At 43.7% G+C, this 18,336-nt stretch overlaps 2 protein-coding genes across 4 annotated transcripts in view; both read left to right on the top strand.

Annotated features, from left to right (window-relative positions):
• The window catches only part of LOC116982622 (UDP-glucuronosyltransferase 2C1-like), a 76,170-nt gene extending 64,526 nt beyond the window's left edge, over positions 1-11,644 (top strand). For both annotated transcript variants that reach the window (XM_033035917.1, XM_033035919.1), the window contains exon 4: positions 11,504-11,644. In XM_033035917.1, coding sequence (XP_032891808.1) covers positions 11,504-11,522 — 19 coding nt within the window. In that variant the 3' untranslated portion in view covers positions 11,523-11,644. The remainder of the gene's footprint in view (positions 1-11,503) is intronic.
• On the top strand, positions 11,507-13,777 carry LOC116982623 (UDP-glucuronosyltransferase 2C1-like). Of its 2 annotated transcripts, XM_033035920.1 has the most exons (2): positions 11,507-12,940; positions 13,564-13,777. In XM_033035920.1, the coding sequence occupies exons 1-2, from the start codon at positions 11,529-11,531 to the stop codon at positions 13,760-13,762; spliced, it is 1,611 nt and encodes a 536-aa protein (XP_032891811.1). In that variant the 5' UTR covers positions 11,507-11,528; the 3' UTR covers positions 13,763-13,777. The 2 variants fall into 2 exon arrangements, with proteins under 2 accessions (XP_032891811.1, XP_032891812.1); XM_033035921.1 differs by lacking the exon at positions 13,564-13,777 and having other exon boundaries at positions 11,507-13,241.
• Positions 13,778-18,336: the final 4,559 nt, after the last annotated feature.

Here is an 18,336-nt window from a genome sequence, read left to right on the forward strand (position 1 = left end):
TTCCCCCTCGCCGGGTCTTCCTTTTGATCTCTTCCCCAACCTCCTGCTGGCGGTTCCCCCACGCCAGGTCCACCTTTATACCCAGCGACATGTCCTCAGACTCCCACGTGGCCTGTCGTCAACCGCCGGCTCCCTCAACAACTGCCACACTGACAACCTCCACGATTGTCGCCAAGTCCCCTCCTGACGCCTCGGCTCGTCGATCCAGGTTCCATTGACTTGACAACTCGGGCCCCGGCCCGCGAGGTTCATGCCCCGGCCCGCGAAGCTTCGGCCCTGGCCTGTGTGGCTCCGGCTCCAGCTCGCAAGGCTCCGGACCTGGCCCGCGATGATCTGGCTCCAGCCCCGACCAGCAAGGCTGGGGCTCTGACCCGTGGGGCTTGGCGGCCTCCTGGGATGCTGTGTTCCCTATACACTCACGACTGTGCAGCTAAATTCTGCACTAACTACATCCACAAGTTTGCAGACACCACTACAGTGGTGGTCTCGGTCTCGAACAATGATGATACAAGAAGGGGATAGAGAGCTTAGTGACATGGTGTCAGACTACAGCCTCTTCTCTCAATGTCAACAAGAGGAAGGACCTAGTATTAGGTTTCAGGAAGCATGGTGGGATACTTGGCCCAATCAACAACAATGGTGTCAAAGTGGAAATAGGTAGAATTTCAAGCTCCATGGACGAAATAATAACACAATATTTCCTGAGCAAAGCACAATAAAGCTACATACCAAAAAGCACACCAACACCTCTTCTTCCACAGCAGTCTTAGGAAATTCAGCATGTCTCCAACGATTCTTACAAACACCTACAGATGCACCATAAAAAGCATATTATCAAGTTGCCTCGGTTTGGCCTGGGAACAGCTCTGGCCAAGGTGACGAGAAATTGCAGAGTTCTGGAGGTAGCCCAGTCTATCACACAGACCAAAGTCTACATTTCCACTTCTTGCTGATTTAGGAAAGCAGCCAAGATAATCAAAGACCTGTCCAAGCCCAGTTATTCCTCCCTCTCCCTGCTCCTGTCCAGCATAAGGTACAGAAGCTTAAATGTGCACCACCAGACTCAGGAACAGCTTCTTCCAGAATGTTATCAGACTTCTGAGAGTGTCCCCTAAGTTAATAATAATAATAATAATAATAATAATAATAATAATAATAATAATAATAATAATAATAATAATAATAATAATAATAATAATAATAATAATAATAATAATAATAATAATAATACACTTTATTGTCATTGTAAATACATTCAACGAAATCGGCAAAATACAACAAAGTCCTGATTTTCAAACTACCACGTTGTGGACAATGGACTTTCTCTTTGAAACTGTTACACTGCAATGCTGAGAAACTATTCTGCACTCTGGTATTTTTCTCTTTGCTTCACCTTTTGTATTTGCATTTGGTTTGCTTGTACTCACGTATATCATTATCTAAATTGAATCGATAACATGCAAACAAAAGCTTGTTACTATACTTTGGTACACGTCACACTAATAAACCTAAATTTAATGAGAAATAATGTAATCAAAACCTGTCTATTCATCAATCAAACTAGAGTCATTAAGATCCAGCAAGAAATAATCGCAATTAGATGAAATTGTTTCTAATTGACGTCTCTGAGGTCAAAGGGGCAATGACAGTGCAGATACGAAGTGGCACCTGACCAGCTGCTCAACCAAACACACTGGGATTGTTATTTGACGCAATGGCTTCTCCTCCTGGATCAAGCACTCAACCTGCCAGTGGAAAGGCTTTTTTCTCGTAAACTATTGCATGATTTACACACTTCACAGGTGCCTGGCTATTAAAGATGTGTACTTGTTCATTCTAATCAGCAAATACAAAATCCAACCTGACTTTTTTTAAATTATTACCCCAAAACATGTGAAATTATTGATGGACAGTATAGAGGGAGCTGTAATCTGTGTCTAACCCATGTCCTTGGAATAACTGATGGGAAAATGCAGTGGGAGTTTCATTCAGTCTCACCTGATACAAAAAGATGTGGATTAGCAAATTGTGGGAAGGGCATTAAGTCAGTAGAAGGATAAAAATAGTTTAAATGGTGAGAGGTTGGCAGTTGCAATATAAACTGAGAAAAATGTACCCCACATGTCCCCTTTAAATCTCTTCCCTCTCACCTTAAATGCATGCCCTCTTGTTTTAGACACTCCAACTGTGGGAAGTACACTCGGGCTATCTACCTGGTAGACAAAAATGCTGGCGAAACTCAGCGGGTGAGGCAGCATCTATGGAGAAAAGGAAATAGGCAATGTTTCTGACGAGACCCTTCTTCAGACATGTGTGGGGGCGGGGAGGTGGGAAGAAGAAAGGAAGAGGTGGAGACAGTGGGCCTTTTAGAGAGCTGGGAAGGGGAGTGGAAAGAAGGAGAAAGCAGGGACTACCTAAAATTGGAGAAATCAATGTTCATACCGCTGGGGTGTAAACTACCCAAGCGAAATATGAGGCGCTGCTCCTCAAAATTACGGTGGGCCTCACTCCGGCCATGGAGGAGGCCCAGTACAGAAAGGTCGGATTCGGAATGGGAGGGAGAGTTATTGGTACACGTCACACTAATAAACCTAAGTTGAGCCACCGGGAGATCAGGTTGGTTATTGCGAACCGAGTGGAGGTGTTGGGCGAAGTGATCGCCAAGCCTACGCTTGATCTCACTGATGTAGAGCAGCTGACACCTAGAGCAGCGGTTTCAATAGATGAGGTTGGAGGAGGTGCACGTGAATTTCTGCCGCACCTGGAAAGACTGCTTGGGTCCTTGGATGGAGTCAAGGGGGGAGGTAAAGAGACAAGTGTAGCATTTCCTGCGGTTGCAAGGGAAAGTGCCAGGAGAGGAGGTGGTTTGGGTGGGAAGGGACAAATTGACCAGGGAGTTACGGACAGAGCGGTCTCTGCGGAAAGCCGAAAGGGGAGGAGATGGGAAGATGTGGCCAGTAGTGGCGAAATGGCTATCTACCTTATCAGGTCACAACTCACTCACTTGCTTTAGGGAAGACAAGCACATTCGTGCCCTCTAACTCAAGACCTTCACTGAAGGCAACATTTTGATGAAATCCATATGAACTCTTATTGGTTGACGGACATGGTGGTCTGAAGGGCCTGTTTCCATGCTGTACGACTGGAATGTCTAGCTCTGAAATCAGTCATGCTTCATTATTACACATGCCCGGATTCCAATCACACTGCATTCGGACCCAGTACAATTTCCTCTCTCCATACACCATGGTCGCATTCTAGGCCACAAGTCATGCATACAAATTAGCACATGAACATTTAATCATGGACAAGTACATTGATTCATACTTAGAGATGCTCAGACCCACTACTGGTTCGCAGGTCTTTAATGGTGATGATCGTTTTAGAACATAGCCATAACATAAAACTTTCAATCTACTGGCTCCCTCTACAGCAAAAAAATGTACGAGCTTTAATGGTTAGTCACATTAAATATAAAAATGGTCATAATCTACATCCATTGGCTTCCTTGTTATCTAACATGCTAGTTACTTTGTCAAAGAAGTCATCAATTGTTTGAACACAATTTTTCATACATAAAATTATACTCACTCAGCTGTATAAGTATTCTGTTACAATTCCCTTCATTTTCCCAACAAACTGTCCTGAAGTCATTTTCATCCCCAATATTTTCAGTATTTTGCTGTCTTCCTCTCAGCTGGGACTTTTCCGAAATGCAAAGTCCAATAACTATATATTTAAGCAATATAATTCTACTAAAAGTGATTTTAAGAGTACATAATATTTTCTGTGGTATTCATAACACAACAATGATAAAAAGATCTTTGTTTTGATTGCACCTACCAACATGCATACATTATTATATTACAGTTAATATGTACCGAGGGCAAATTTTTGCTCCAATGCTCCCCATTCCTAATTACTTTTACATTGAAGTAATTGAAATCCAAGTGAGTTTAAATGGCATCAGAAAAATAAAACCTCCGGAATGGATGATATTCATTACGTGGTTGGTTGGAGTCAGTATCAGCACAATTACTATATTAAACAATGAATCTTCAGATGTCCTGGTTCAAGCTAAAACTAAAGACAAATAATAACCTCCTCACACATTCCCCTGCAAGTATCTCTGTCACTCCTTTAAAATACGCCTCTTCTTTGAACATGCTCTCAAACATCGCATCTGAATCCGTTTCCATCTGATTACACTCCTTGAGGATGTTCATCTACGTGTTCAATTAATAAAACAACGAGATTGGGGACATTTCTATTCGACCTGTCAAAGGAATTTAGGGGGGGGGAGGTTTAGAAATTGTCAGTGTGGTGAACAAACATGATAGTTGAGTGGCAAATTACAATAGTGCTACCTTCCCAATATTTAACTGAAGGAAATAATGGGTTATCGGGACTGGATGTTGTGACAGACAGCCTGACACCTTGCATGTCATTTTAATATTACACTTATCCCATACCCCTGGATATTCCGGATTAATAAATTAAGGTTTTGTCAACTAATTACAAATCAGGCTAATTACTAATCAATAACATTAGCCAACTCCGAAACATAAAGCGCTGAGCATTGGGATCCAGACATCACGGACAACTGACCTCAGTTCCCCTCTCACATCTGGCAGTGCTCTCTGTCTGAAATAGGGGCCATGGAGCATTTTTGAAAGTGGGGGGGCTTACTGATCACTCGCCTTGGGGGTAACCGGCGAGGGAGTGGAGCAACCTAGTGGAGGGAGGATGTGGGAGGGGGATGTCCCCTCTCCCACGGTTGGGACTTTTTGAAATTTGATGTATTAAAATCATGTTTTAGTGCATTGTAGAAGTATGATTTCAATGTTTTAAGGGGTAACCTTTTCCACACAAAGGGTGGAGGGTGTATGGAACAAGCTGCCAGAGGAGGTAGTTGAGGCAGGGACTATCCCAACATTTAAGAAACAGTTAGACTGATACATGGATAGGACAGGTTTGGAGGGATATGGACCAAAAACAGGTAGCGTAGCTGGGACATATTGACGTGTGTGGGCAAGTTGCGCCGAAGGGCCTGTTTTCACACTGTATCACTCTATGACTACATTATACCTCCACCATGCATGAATGCTTCAAAATTAAGTGGTCGAGTTTCATTGCCATATACTCAAGCATAGAAACATAGAAAATAAGTGCAGGAATAAACCATTAGACCCTTCGAGCCAGCACTGCCAATCAATATGATCATGGCTGTTCATTTAAAATCAGTACCTCATTTCTGTTTTTTCCCCATATCCCTTGATTTTGCAAACAACAAGAGCTAAATGTAACTCACTTGAAAACATCCAGTGAATTGGCTTCCACTGTCTTCTGTGGCAGAGAATTCCACAGACTCACAACTCTGGGTGAAGAAAGTTTGTCCTCATCTCAGTCCTAACTGCCTACCCTTTATTCTTAAACTGTGACCCCTGGTTCTGAACACCCCCAACATCGGGAACATTTTTCCTGCAGTTACAGTAAGTGAAAATCTAGCAGGCAAGCAGGATGCACCCCCATTTGAAGGCCACTATTTTCCACTGTTTCTACCCAGTGCTAGGTACTTACTTCCAGCAGCCACTGGTTGTCCTCCAGGATGCACCGAGCCGCAGCCTGAAGGGCCTGTCCCACTTAGGCGATCTTCTGGGTGACTACAAGCGACAGTGGCTGTCGGAGGTTGTTGTAGATTGTCGCGAGGTGTCGTAGGTGAATGCTAGTAAAACTAGTCCCTGACAGTCGCCTAAACAGTCGCCTCAGTGTGACAGGCCCATAAGTGCATGGGAATAACGTAGATCAGGGGAACCGCGACCAGCTGCGGCACTTGTCCAGCCCACTCTCCAAGTCACTGATAGACACTAAAAGCCGGAGTAACAGCCAATTTCCTCTCTGTGTCTGTGAACCGACTCAAAGCACCAGAGGCCCATTGATCTGCGGCGCTGCTCGATACGGCACTCGGCCCTACACAGCCCTGCTAGCCGGACAGGGTTCAGTTTAGAGATACAGCGCGGAAACAGGCCATTCGGCCCACCGAGTCCGCACCGACCAGCAATCCCTGCACATTAACACCATCCTACACACTAGGGACAATTTACACTTATACCAAGCCAATTAACCAGACCTTCAGTCTGAAGAAGGGTCTCAACCCGAAACGTCACCCATTCCTTCCCTCCAGAGATGCTGCCTTACCAGCTGAGTTACTCCAGCACTTTGTGTATCAGTTTAAACCAGAATCTGCAGTTCCTTACCACATGTATACCTGTCCAAATGCCGTTTAAATGTCATTGTAGTAATTTCAAGTGTAGAATGAAGACAAGAGTGTTTAGTTGTCACGTGCAGTGACATCAGAACAATGACATTCTCAGTTGCTGCATCTTAACAGGCCGGTTAAAGCCACAACACACAGATACATGTAAATAGATTGATTTAGTTTACTATTGCCACCTGTAGCGAGATACAGGGGAAAGCTTTTGTTGCGTGCGATCCGGTAAATGCAAGCAAGCCGCTCACAATGTACAGATAAAGGAGAACGGGCGCAACATATATAATCAATAATATAATGGATTAATAATCAGTAATATTGGGTAATCATCCCGGCATATCAGCGGAGGCCCAAGTATTAGCATTACAATTAATGCCCCACAGCGCCAGAGACCCGGGTTCGATCCTGTTCTCGGGTGCTGTCTGTGTGCAGTTTGCACGTTCTCCCTGTGACCGCGTGGGTTTCCTCTGGGTGCTCCGGTTTCCTCCCACATCCCAAAGACGTGCGGGTTTGTAGGTTTTTTTTTTTTCTTTTAAAAAAAAAAAACCTTCTAGTGTTTTTATTTTTTATAGAAAGAGAGAGAAAGAGATGGTAGAAAGTTACAAATTAAAAAAAACAGAAAAACAGAGGAGGTGGAATGGGTTACCTGTAATACGTCAATGGAGATAGGTTCGTAGATTATAAAGTATAGCTTTTCATCTGATCCTGAGTTCAAGTTTCAGTTGGGTCCTCGTGCTGTACCAATCTATCCCTTCAGATAGTTAATGAATGGAGCCCAGATTTTATCGAAAATATCTTGTTTGTCCATTAAGACAAGTCTAATTCTTTCTAAGTATAGGGTCTCCGACATTTCCGTAATCCACATATTAATTGTGGGGGTTGTAGGGCCTTTCCAAAATTTTAATATTAATTTTTTCCCGATTATTATACTGTAGTCGAGGAAATTTCTTTGGTTTGTTGTGAGTGTTAAGCTTTGTTCTGATATTCCAAGTATTATTAATTTTGTGTTTGGGTCCAGTTTTGTATTAATAACTTCTGAAATTATTTCAAAAATATCAGACCAGAAATGTTTAAGTTTTGTACAGTTTGCAAACGTATGTGTTAAATTAGCCTCTAGATGAATATCAATTTCTTTAACATCCCCTCTCTCTCTGTCCCTCCCCCACCTGACTACTACCTGGTACTAGCTGCAAAGTTGTCTTGTTGGGTCTCATTGTGTGAGAAGGAACTGCAGATGCTGGTTTAAACCGAAGAGAGACACAGAATGCTGGAGCAACTCAGCGGGACAGACAGCATCTCTGGAGAGAAGGAATGGGTGACGTTTTGGATCGAGACCCTTCTAAAGGTTTCGGGTCAAGACCCTTAGAAGGGTCACGACCAGAAACTTCACTCATTCCTTCTCTCCAGAAACGCTGCCTGATCCATGCCGGTCACCAGGGCGAATTCAGCACAGAGACGAACGGCAGCGGCGCAACGCTTCTGACGCCTCCAACGGCCCGGGACTCTTGCACTGCTCCATGGCCGGAGCTGCAGCGAGCGACTCGCCAGCCCGGCAAACACTCGCCAGCCCGGCAAACACTCGCCAGACTCAAAATGCAAGAGTTGGCAGCCCTGGTTTTGCCTTATGCTTCTTTGTGTTGTTAACGTGTGCCCGCGAAAAAAAAAACAAATAGCACAGAGGAAGCATTTTTGAAAATTTCAGGAAATACCATCAAATTCCAGGAAATTTGGGATTCTATTTAAGGATTTTTTTTTGAGGTGGGGAAGCACTGGCGCATTGTTATGATCCTGGAGCATTAGAACTAAAGTTTGCTGATTCACCAGGAACAGGTTTGCGAAGGTTTTGAAGGCCAGTGAAAGAGTGCAGAAAATAGTAGTTGGATTAGTGCCAAATCGTCAATTGTGGTAATCCGTGCGGGATTTCTGAGAATTGTTTATCCCAGAACCGAGAAGGATTAAGCAATTTGATACAAGCGTTTAAAAGGGACTAACAAAGCTGGCACAGGCATCATGAATCAAAGAACGTGCTCCTGTGCTGACCTATTCAATGTTTTGAAGACTTTGTTATCTTTAGTTCCCACTGCTGCAAGGATCAGGAACCAGAGGACTCTGATTTGAGGTAAACTATAAAGGATATGAAGAAAATGTTTTCATGCAGTGAGTGGTTATGCTCTCGGAAGCCTGAAAGGGTAAAAGGAGCAAACTTAATTGTAACTTTTATATTAAAATTCCAAGTATACATGAAGGGGAGACAGTAAAAGCCAACGATTATAGTCTTTGGCCTCTATAATCTTTGGTAAAAGCTGCAGGGGACAGGTCACGGTGGTGCAGCGGTAGAGTTGCTGCCTAAGCGAATGCAGCGCCGGAGTTCGGGGGCGGGCGCTGTCTGTACGCAGTTTGTAGCAAAGATACTAGAAACACGTTCTCCCCGTGATCTGCGTGGGTTTTCTCCAAGATCTTCGGTTTCCTCCCACACCCCAAAGACGTTGAGGTTTGTAGGTTCAAGAAGGAACTGCAGATGCTGGAAAATCGAAGGTACACAAAAAAGCTGGAGAAACTCAGCGGGTGCAGCAGCATCTATGGAGCTGCAAGGATCAGGAACCGTAGGTGCTGCTGCACCCCCTGAGGTGTGTAGGTTAATTGGCTTAGAAAATGTAAAAAATGTTCCTAGTGGGTTCAGGATCGTGTTAATGTGCGGGGATCGGCGCGGACCCGGTGGGGGGAAGGGCCTGTTTCCGCGCTCGACCTCCAAACCAAAGATTATAGAGGAGCTCTTGCTCCTATAATCTTTGCTCCAAACTAAAGTAAACTAAACTGGATTGATGAACCAAACAGCCTCCTGCTCTAGCATGAAGTTTCTGGAATCTTCTTTGTTAATGACATTTGACAGATCGCCACTCTGCATGTAATGTCACTCTGTGAGCTAATGTTGTGACTGGATATTTGAGCAGCGGAATCGCGAGTAGAACCAAACAAAAATATATTAGAATTGTTAGACACAAAAAAACTCTCCAGACAGCATCTCTGGAGAAAAGAAATAGATGACGCTTCGGATCGAGACCCTTCTTCAGACTTTATTAATTGGTAGTTTATATGTTAAATTGTTAGTTTATTTGTTTATTAGATATTTGCATCAGGGACAAGCCCACTGGCCTTAAAGCTGGTGAACCGCCTCCATAAACTGATGCAGTCCTTCAGGTCATAGAGTCATACCCAGCATGGAGACAGGCCCTTCGGCCCAACTTCCCCATGCCGACCAATACGCCCAATCTATACTAGTCCCACCAGCCTGTGTTTGGCCCATATCCCTGTAAATCTATTCTATCCATGCATCTGTCTAAATGCTGCTTAAATATTGCGATCGTACCTGTCTCAACTAAATCCTCTTGCAGCTCGTTAGGGTAAAAAAAAAGTCCTCTCAGGTTCCTATTAAATGCTTTCCACCCCACCTTAAACCTATTTACTCTGGTTCTCGATTCCCCTTTTCTCGGCAAAATACCATGCATTGTGATGATTTATTAATCTCCTGATTTTGTACACCGCTATAAGATCACCCCTCATCCTCCTGCGCGCCAACAAATAATAGCTCAGACCCTTGAGTCCTGGCTATATTCCCGTAAATCTTCTTCTTCTTTCGTGTGGTGTGCACAGCCTGAAGTTGTTGGACAACTTGTTCTATTTGATCTTCCGTTTGTGCACGTCGAGTTGATTGCATTAGTCGGAACAGGGCGGACCACGTGAAGGTTGCAATCTTCCACCCCCGTAAATCTTCTCTAGAACCCTTTCTTGCTTGACAACATCTTTCCTATGACATGGTGACCAAAACTGATCACGATACTCTAAATGTGACCTCACCAATGTCTTATAGGGTGATTTCACGAAAGGTCACTGGAGCGTAAATCCCCACTCACGTGACCGAAAATTTTAACTGGGGGACAAGCGTCACTTCCGGTACATGTTAGTGGATGGGAAAACACGCACTTTCACACCCATTAAAAACATCGAAAACGGCCAGGTTTTGAGCTGCAATTAAGTGAGCCAGTCGAGGTGACCGTGAGGAACAGCTACCTAAATTTACAGTCCAAAAAAAAGATAGAAACTAAGGTAAATACAAGAGGGAGCTGAAGGTGTAAAAAAGGCGGAAGTGCTAGCGGACTTTTTTCTTGGAGATTTAAAGATCCAAAATATCGGGAATTATCGCGTTTGCTCGCTGCATTTCATCAAAAGTAAGGCATTATTGACTTTGTTATCTTTATTCATTTGTTATATGAAAAGTATTAAAAGTTAGAAACCCGTCAGTAAAATTGCAAAATCGCCCATGGTTCTCAGGTGGGTTTTAACATGCAAAATAAAAATGCTTCTGAAGCTACATTTACCATTTAAATAATCGTAAGCTTGCATCTCAGTAAAATTGATTTCCAAACGCATTGAGAGTTTACGATTATTTAAATGGTAAATGGAGCTTCAGAAGCGTTTTCATTTTGCATGTTAAAACCCACCTGAGAACCATGGGCGATTTTGCAATTTTACTGACGGATTTCTAACTTTTAATACTTTTCATATAACAAATGAATAAAGATAACAAAGTCAATAATGCCACTTTTGATGAAATGCAGCGAGCAAACGCGATAATTCCCGATATTTTGGATCTTTAAATCTCCAAGAAAAAAGTCCGCTAGCACTTCCGCCTTTTTTACACCTTCAGCTCCCTCTTGTATTTACCTTAGTTTCTATCTTTTATTTTGGACTGTAAATTTAGGTAGCTGTTCCTCACGGTCACCCCGACTGGCTCACTTAATTGCAGCTCAAAACCTGGCCGTTTTCGATGTTTTTAACGGGTGTGAATGTGCGTGTTTTCCCATCCACTAACATGTACCGGAAGTGACGCTTGTCCCCCAGTTAAAATTTTCGGTCACGTGAGTGGGGATTTACGCTCCAGTGACCTTTCGTGAAATCACCCTATACAACTGTGCCAGGACCTCACCAATGTCTTATACAACTGTGCCAGGACCTCACAACCTCCATACTCAATACACTGACTGATAAGGGCCAATGTGCTGAAAGTCTTCTGATAGCTCTATTTACCTGTGATGCCACTTTCAAGATGCTGGGTGAGGTGTGACCTGGAGGGAAACCTCCAAGTTGTGTTTGCATGCACTTGCTGCACTGGTCCTTCTGATTAATTTTCCAATTTATATTGTTTGTTTAACAATTTATGTAATTTCCAAACAGGGTTTGTACATCTATTTGATTCAAAATGGGATTTTCTCAATGGAACACCAGCGTTTTAGTCACGTGTGCTCTTGGTATCATCATAACTCTTTCGTGTTCAGTTACTTATGGGGCTAACATACTGGTCGTCCCATTTGATGGAAGCCACTGGGTCAACATGAGGGTTCTAGTGAAAGAACTGAGACGCCATGAACACAATATTACTGTACTTCATTCATCAACATCCTGGTATATCAAGAAGGAACCAGAGTTTTATCAGTCCCTAATCATCGAGTCACATGGAAGTACGGGGTTGGTAGAAGATGCTAATGGCATACAAACTTTGGTACAAAACACATTGGCCATCTCCAACGCCAACATCCCACTATGGACATTTCTCCAGCTTCAGTTTCAGCTAACTATGTTCATGCATGAGGGCCATCTTTGGTTGAGGCGCGTCACCATCTCAATTTTTGAGAACAAGGCATTGCTGGAGCAAATTGCAGATGCAAACTTTGACTTGATACTTGCAGATCCAATTGTTTGTGCAGGTCCAATGCTTGCTTATTATTTCAACATCCCATTGGTGTACAATGTCCGATGGATGACTGCAGAAGATGCTCATTTCTTTGCTGCCCCATCTCCACCCTCCTATGTCCCAGTCTTCAGATCACAATTAACAGACAAAATGAGTTTTCTTCAACGAGTTCATAATGTCCTGCAACATTTCCTTCAGTTTGGTATTTCCGAGTTTGTGATTAATCCCTTGTACGATGATTTGTGCCAGCAATACCTCGGCAGAGACATTGACATCAAGATGGTTCTCCTAAGGGCAGATGTGTGGTTGATGAGAATAGACTTTGTATTTGAATTTCCGAGACCCATGATGCCAAACTTTGTGTATATCGGAGGTTTCCAATGTCAACCACCTAAACCACTGGATGAAGAGCTACAAACGTTTGTTGACAGCTCTGGGGAGCATGGTATTGTTGTGATGTCACTGGGTACTCTTATAGACACTTTATCATTGGATCTTACTATGAAAATCGCTGAAGCCCTTGCCCAAATACCCCAAAAGGTCATTTGGAGACACAATGGAGACATCCCTCCCAATATTGGAAATAACACCCTCATAGCAAAATGGATTCCTCAGAATGACCTACTGGGCCATGCCAAGACTCGAGCCTTCATTTCTCATGGTGGCACCAATGGACTGTATGAAGCAATCTATCATGGGGTGCCGGTGGTTGGCCTACCATTGTTTTATGACCAGTTTGATAATATGGTCAAACTTGAAACTAGAGGAGCAGCAAAGGTGGTCAATGTTGCATTTCTCCAGTCATCAGATCTAGTGTCGGCACTTAATGAAATCATAAATAACTCCACTTATCGAGAAAACATGCAGAAACTCTCTCTTCTCCACAGGGATCAGCCAGAGACCCCAATGGACAGAGCCATTTTCTGGATTGAGTACACTGCCCGACACAAAGGCGCAGCACAATTACGCTCCGAATCTTACAAATTTCCATGGTACGTTTATTACTCTGTGGATGTAATCATGTTCCTAGGATCAATAACACTAATTATTGTATTACTCATTGTTTTCATGATGAAGAAACTATTTGTTGTACTGAAGAGAAAAGAAAAAGTTCAGTAAGACTAGTCAAACTGTGGGAATGGGTGCTGAGGAAGTGTAACAGTAACCTTCTTGTATTAATGAAAGATCTGAACACATTAAAGATTAAACATTTGGATCCCATTTGACGTCTTACAGCTGCAACACCTGGCTTTCTATGGTCACCTTCTTTATCTTCAAATAAATATTGAATTCTTTTATAGCCAAGTAGCATCCACTGTCTTTCGCTCTGACTCTCTAGTGCTCTATAGATCACAAGTGCACCACCTGATGGATCCATTCCACACAAAAGTTGTAGATACTGGCATGAACATCACATTTACCCAATGTGGCACCATTTTTAGCCCATCAGCACTTCCTGTCCATGCAGAAATAACACAAAAGAAGGGAAATGAGTAAGAGAATGACCACTTTGGATTGACAAAAACCTAACCAAACCAGCCATTTTCTGGATTGAGTACACTGCCCGACACAAAGGCGCAGCACAATTACGCTCTGAATCTTACAAACTTCCATGGTACGTTTATTACTCTGTGGATGTAATAATTTTCCTGGGATCATTAACACTAAATATTGTATTACTCATTGTTTTCATGATGAAGAAACTATTTGTTGTACTTAAGAGAAAAGAAAAAGTTCAGTAAGATGAGTCAACCTGTGGGAATGGGTACACAGGAAGTGCAACAGTAAGCTTCTCGTGTTAAAGAAAGATCCGAATACATTAAAGAGGTGGGCACCTGAACATTCTAGATCCCCGTTGATTTGTCCCTGGAGCTGTAGCTGGAACCCCTGGCTTTCTCTGAATTCACCTTCATTCCTCATCTTCAAATAAGTGTTGATTTTTTTTCGCAGCCAAGTGGCACCCATGGCTCTTGCTCTGGCTCTCTACAGATCACTGCAGTAACTGATGGATCCATTCCATGCATAAGTTGTAGATACTGGCATGAATACCACTTTAAACATATGTGGCACAATTTAAAAAACCCATCAGTACTTCTTGTCCACTCAGAAAGAACACAATGGAAGAGGAAATGAGAATAGCATGTTACACTGATATTCAAATTCTAATGTGACCACTTTGGTTTGTTAGAAACCTAACCAGACCAGCCACATAAACAGTGGGACTACACAGGCAGGTTGGAGATTGGGTACCCTGCAGGAACAGACTTGCCTGCAGCTTCAAAAAAGAACAAGTCAGGAGCTGGGTAGACACAAAATGCTGGAGTAACTCAGTGGGACAGGCAGCATCTCTGGAGAGAAGGAATGGGTGACGTTTCAGGTCGAGACCATTCCTCAGACTGGTTAGGGATAAGAGAAACGAGAGATATAGACGATGATGTAGAGAGATAACCACGAATAAAAGATATGTAAAAAAGTAACGGTGATAAAGGAAACAGGCCATTGTTACCTGTTTGTTCGGTGAAAAGTAGAAGCTAGTGCACTTTTGGAGGGAGAGAGAGAGCGGGAATGTTATTCAATATTCATACCACTGTGCTGTAAGCTGCCCAAGCGAAATATGAGATGCTGTTCCTCCAATTTGCGTTTAATCTCACTCTGACAATGGAGGAGACCTAGGACAGAAAGGTCTGTGTGGGAATGGGAAAGACAATTAACGTGTTTCGCAACCGGGAGATCAGGTAGGTTCAGGCGGGCTGAACGAAGGTGTTCCGCGAAATGATCGCCCAGTCGACGTTTAGCTTTGCCGATGTATAAGAATCCACATCTTGAACAACGGATACAGTAGATGAGGTTGGAGGAGGTGCAAGTGAACCTCCGCATAACCTAAAAGGACTGTCGGGGTCCCTGGACAGAGTCAAGGGAGGAGGTATAGGGATAGGTGTTGCATCTTCTGCAATTGCTGGGGAAGGTACCTGGGAAGGGGGTGGTTTGGGTGGGAAGGGAGGAGTTAACCAGGGAGTTGCGGAGGGAACGGTCTCTGCGGAGGCGGAAAGGGGTAGAGATAGGAAAATGTGGCTAGTGGTGGTATCCCGTTGGAGGTGGCGGAAATTTCGGAGGATTATGTGTTGTATGTGATGGCTGATGGGGTGAAAGGGAAGGACTAGGGGGACTGTCTCTGTTGTGACTAGGGTGAGGGGGAGCAAGGATGGAGCTGCAGGGTACCAAGGAGTCACGAGTGAGGGCCTCATTTATGATGGGAGAGGGGAACCCCCCTTCCCTAAAGAATTAGGACATCTCGGATGTTCTAGTATGAAACACCTCATCTTGGGCGCAGATGCGGCGTAGACGGAGAAATTGGGAGTAGGGGATAGAGTCTTTACAGGAAGCAGGGTGGGAAGAAGTGTAGTCGAGACAGTTGTAGGAGTCAGTGGGTTTGTAATAGACGTCAGTCAATAGTCTATTTCCTGTGATGGAGACTGAGATCAAGAAAGTTGAGGATGTAGCACCGAAGCAGTCATCAATGTATCAGAGATAGAGTTCGGGGATAGGGCCTAGTGTACGTCCGAAACAGGGATTGTTCAACGTATCCTACAAAGAGGCAGGCATAGCTGGGGTCCATGCGGGTGCCTATAGCTACGCCTTGGAAGGAGGAAGTGGAAAGAGAAGTTGTTAAGGGTGTGGACTAGCTCTGCTAGGAGGGGTAGAATGTTAGTAGAGGAAAATTGGATGGTTCTCGGGTCGAGGAAGAAACGGAGGGAATTAAGGCCTTCCTGGTGGGTGTGGAGGTGTCAGGAGCTGCATTCCGTTTGGTCCAGTGCAAAACAATCAGCTTGACCATCAACTAAACCACCATCTTAAACACACATTCCCTCCACCACTCGTGAACGGAGATTTTGGTGTATACCATCTGCATGATCCACTGAATTACATCATCAAGGCTTGTCAATAACTTCTTCCACACTGCTGCCAATTAGAAAGCCATTCACAGAGGCAGATGCAAATACCACCAACTTAGAAATTTATAATTTAGGTCACCCATCCCAAAATGCTTCCCCACTGATATTTAAGACCCTCTCTCAACCTCAGTTCCCAATTGGAGTAATGTCGCTAGCATCCTCTACAACAATAATGAAATCTTACAACCACTGATTCCATCCTATTTGTTGTAATGTCCCACAAGGAAGTGTTTTCAGCCATGCTGTTCCCCTTGTACATTCATGAATTCTAAATTCTGCTCTAACTCCATCTAAACATTTGCAGGTGCCACCACTGTGGTGGGCCAGGTCAGGAACAATGTTGGTACTGAAAAGAAATCGAGAGCTTAGTGACATGGTGTCCGCCTACAACCTCTTCTCTCATTGCCAGCAAGAGAAAAGAGCTAGTATTAGATTTCAGGAAGTATGATGGGATTCATGGCCCAATCACAACACTGGTGCCAAAGTGGAAATTGGTGAGAGTTTCCAGCTCATCGGACTAAATAATACCAAGAATCTATCCTGAGCTAATCAAATTGAAGCTACATACAGAAATAAATACACCAACACCTCTTTTCTCTCTGCAAACTAAGGATATACGTGTTCCCAACAACTCTGACAAACATCTACAGATGCACCATTGAAAGTATACTGTCAAGTTGCACCAGCTAGGCTTTGGAATAGCTCTTCCCTAGACTGCAAGAAATTACAGAGTGGTGGAGGTTGCTCAGTCTTATCACACCAGACCAGACTCCCCACCATTGACTACATCTATACCACTCAATTCAGGAAAGCAACCATCATAATCAAAGACTTGTCCCACCCAGGTTATTCCTCCTTCTCCCTGCCCCCATCCGGCAGAAGGTACAGAAGCTTGAACACGTGCACCACCAGACTCAGGAACAGCTTCTTCCCGTTATCAAACTTTTGTAAGGGTCCTTCAGTAAGTTAGGGTATAGTCCTATGGACAATGTATTTCTCTGAAACTGTTACACTACAAGGCTCAAAAACTATTCTGCACTCTGGTATTTATCTATTTGCTTCATGTTTTGTATTTGCGTTTGGCTTGACTGTACTCGTGTATATATAGTATCTGATTTGAATCAATAGCATGCAAACAAAAGTAAGCAAACAAAAGTATGTTACAGTACTTTGGTACATGTGACACTAATTAACCTAAATCGAATGAGAAGGTATGCAATTAAACTGGCAATAAATAATCCCAATTAGATGTAATAATTTCTATTTGAAGTCAGTGAGGTTAAAGGGGCAGTGGCAATGCGGATACATAGTGACATCTGACCAGCGGCTCAATCAACACACCGGGACTGCAATGGTTCCCTCTCCTGGATCAAGCACTCAACCCGCCAATGGAAAGGCTTTTCTCTCGGAAATTATTGCATGATTCACATACTTCAGAGGTGCCTGGTTATTAAAGATGTGTGTTTGTTCATTCTAATCAGCAAATGCAAAATGACTGACCCCATACCCTGTGAATATGTTGGTAGACAGTGTATCAGGAGCGTTAATATGCGTCTAACCCGTGTCCTTGGAACAACTGTAAGAAGGAACTGCAGTTGTTGGTTTAAACCGAAGATAGACATAAAAAGCTGGAGTAACTCAGTGACACAGGCAGCATCTCTGGAGAGAAGGAATGGGTGACGCTTCGGGTTGAGACCCTTCTTCAGACTAGTTAGGGATAAGGGAAACGAGAGATATAGACGGTGATGTGGAGCGATAAATAACAATGAATGAAAGATATGCAAAAAAAGTAACGGTAATACAGGAAACAGGCCATTGTAAGCTGTTTGTAGGGTGAAAATGAGAAGCTAGTGCGACTTGGATGGGGGAGGGATGGAGAGGGAATGCCAGGGCTACCTATAAGAGAAATCAATAATACCCCTGGGCTGTAAGCTGCCCAAGCAAAATATGAGATGCTGTTCCTCCAATTTGCGTTTAGCCTCACTCTGACAATGGAGGAGACCGAGGACAGAAATGTCTGTGTGGGAATGGGAAGGAGAATTAAAGTGTCCAGCAACCAGGAGATCAGATTGGTTCACAGGGCTGAGCGAAGGTGTTCCGCGAAACAATCGTCCAGTCTGCGTTTGGTGTCGTTGATATATAAGAGTACACATCTTGAACAACGGATACAGTAGATGAGGTTGTAGGAGGTGCAAGTAAACCACTGACTAACCTGAAAGGACTGTCGGGGTCCCTGGACAGAGTCGAGGAAGGAGGCATAGGGACAAGTGTTGCATCTTCTGCGGTTGCAGGGGAATGTACCCGGGGAGGGAGTGGTTTGGGTGGGAAGGGATGAGTTAACGAGGGAGTTGTGAGGAAACGGT

The sequence above is a fragment of the Amblyraja radiata genome, chromosome 17, assembly GCF_010909765.2.
Source record: "Amblyraja radiata isolate CabotCenter1 chromosome 17, sAmbRad1.1.pri, whole genome shotgun sequence".
Lineage (NCBI taxonomy): Eukaryota > Metazoa > Chordata > Chondrichthyes > Rajiformes > Rajidae > Amblyraja > Amblyraja radiata.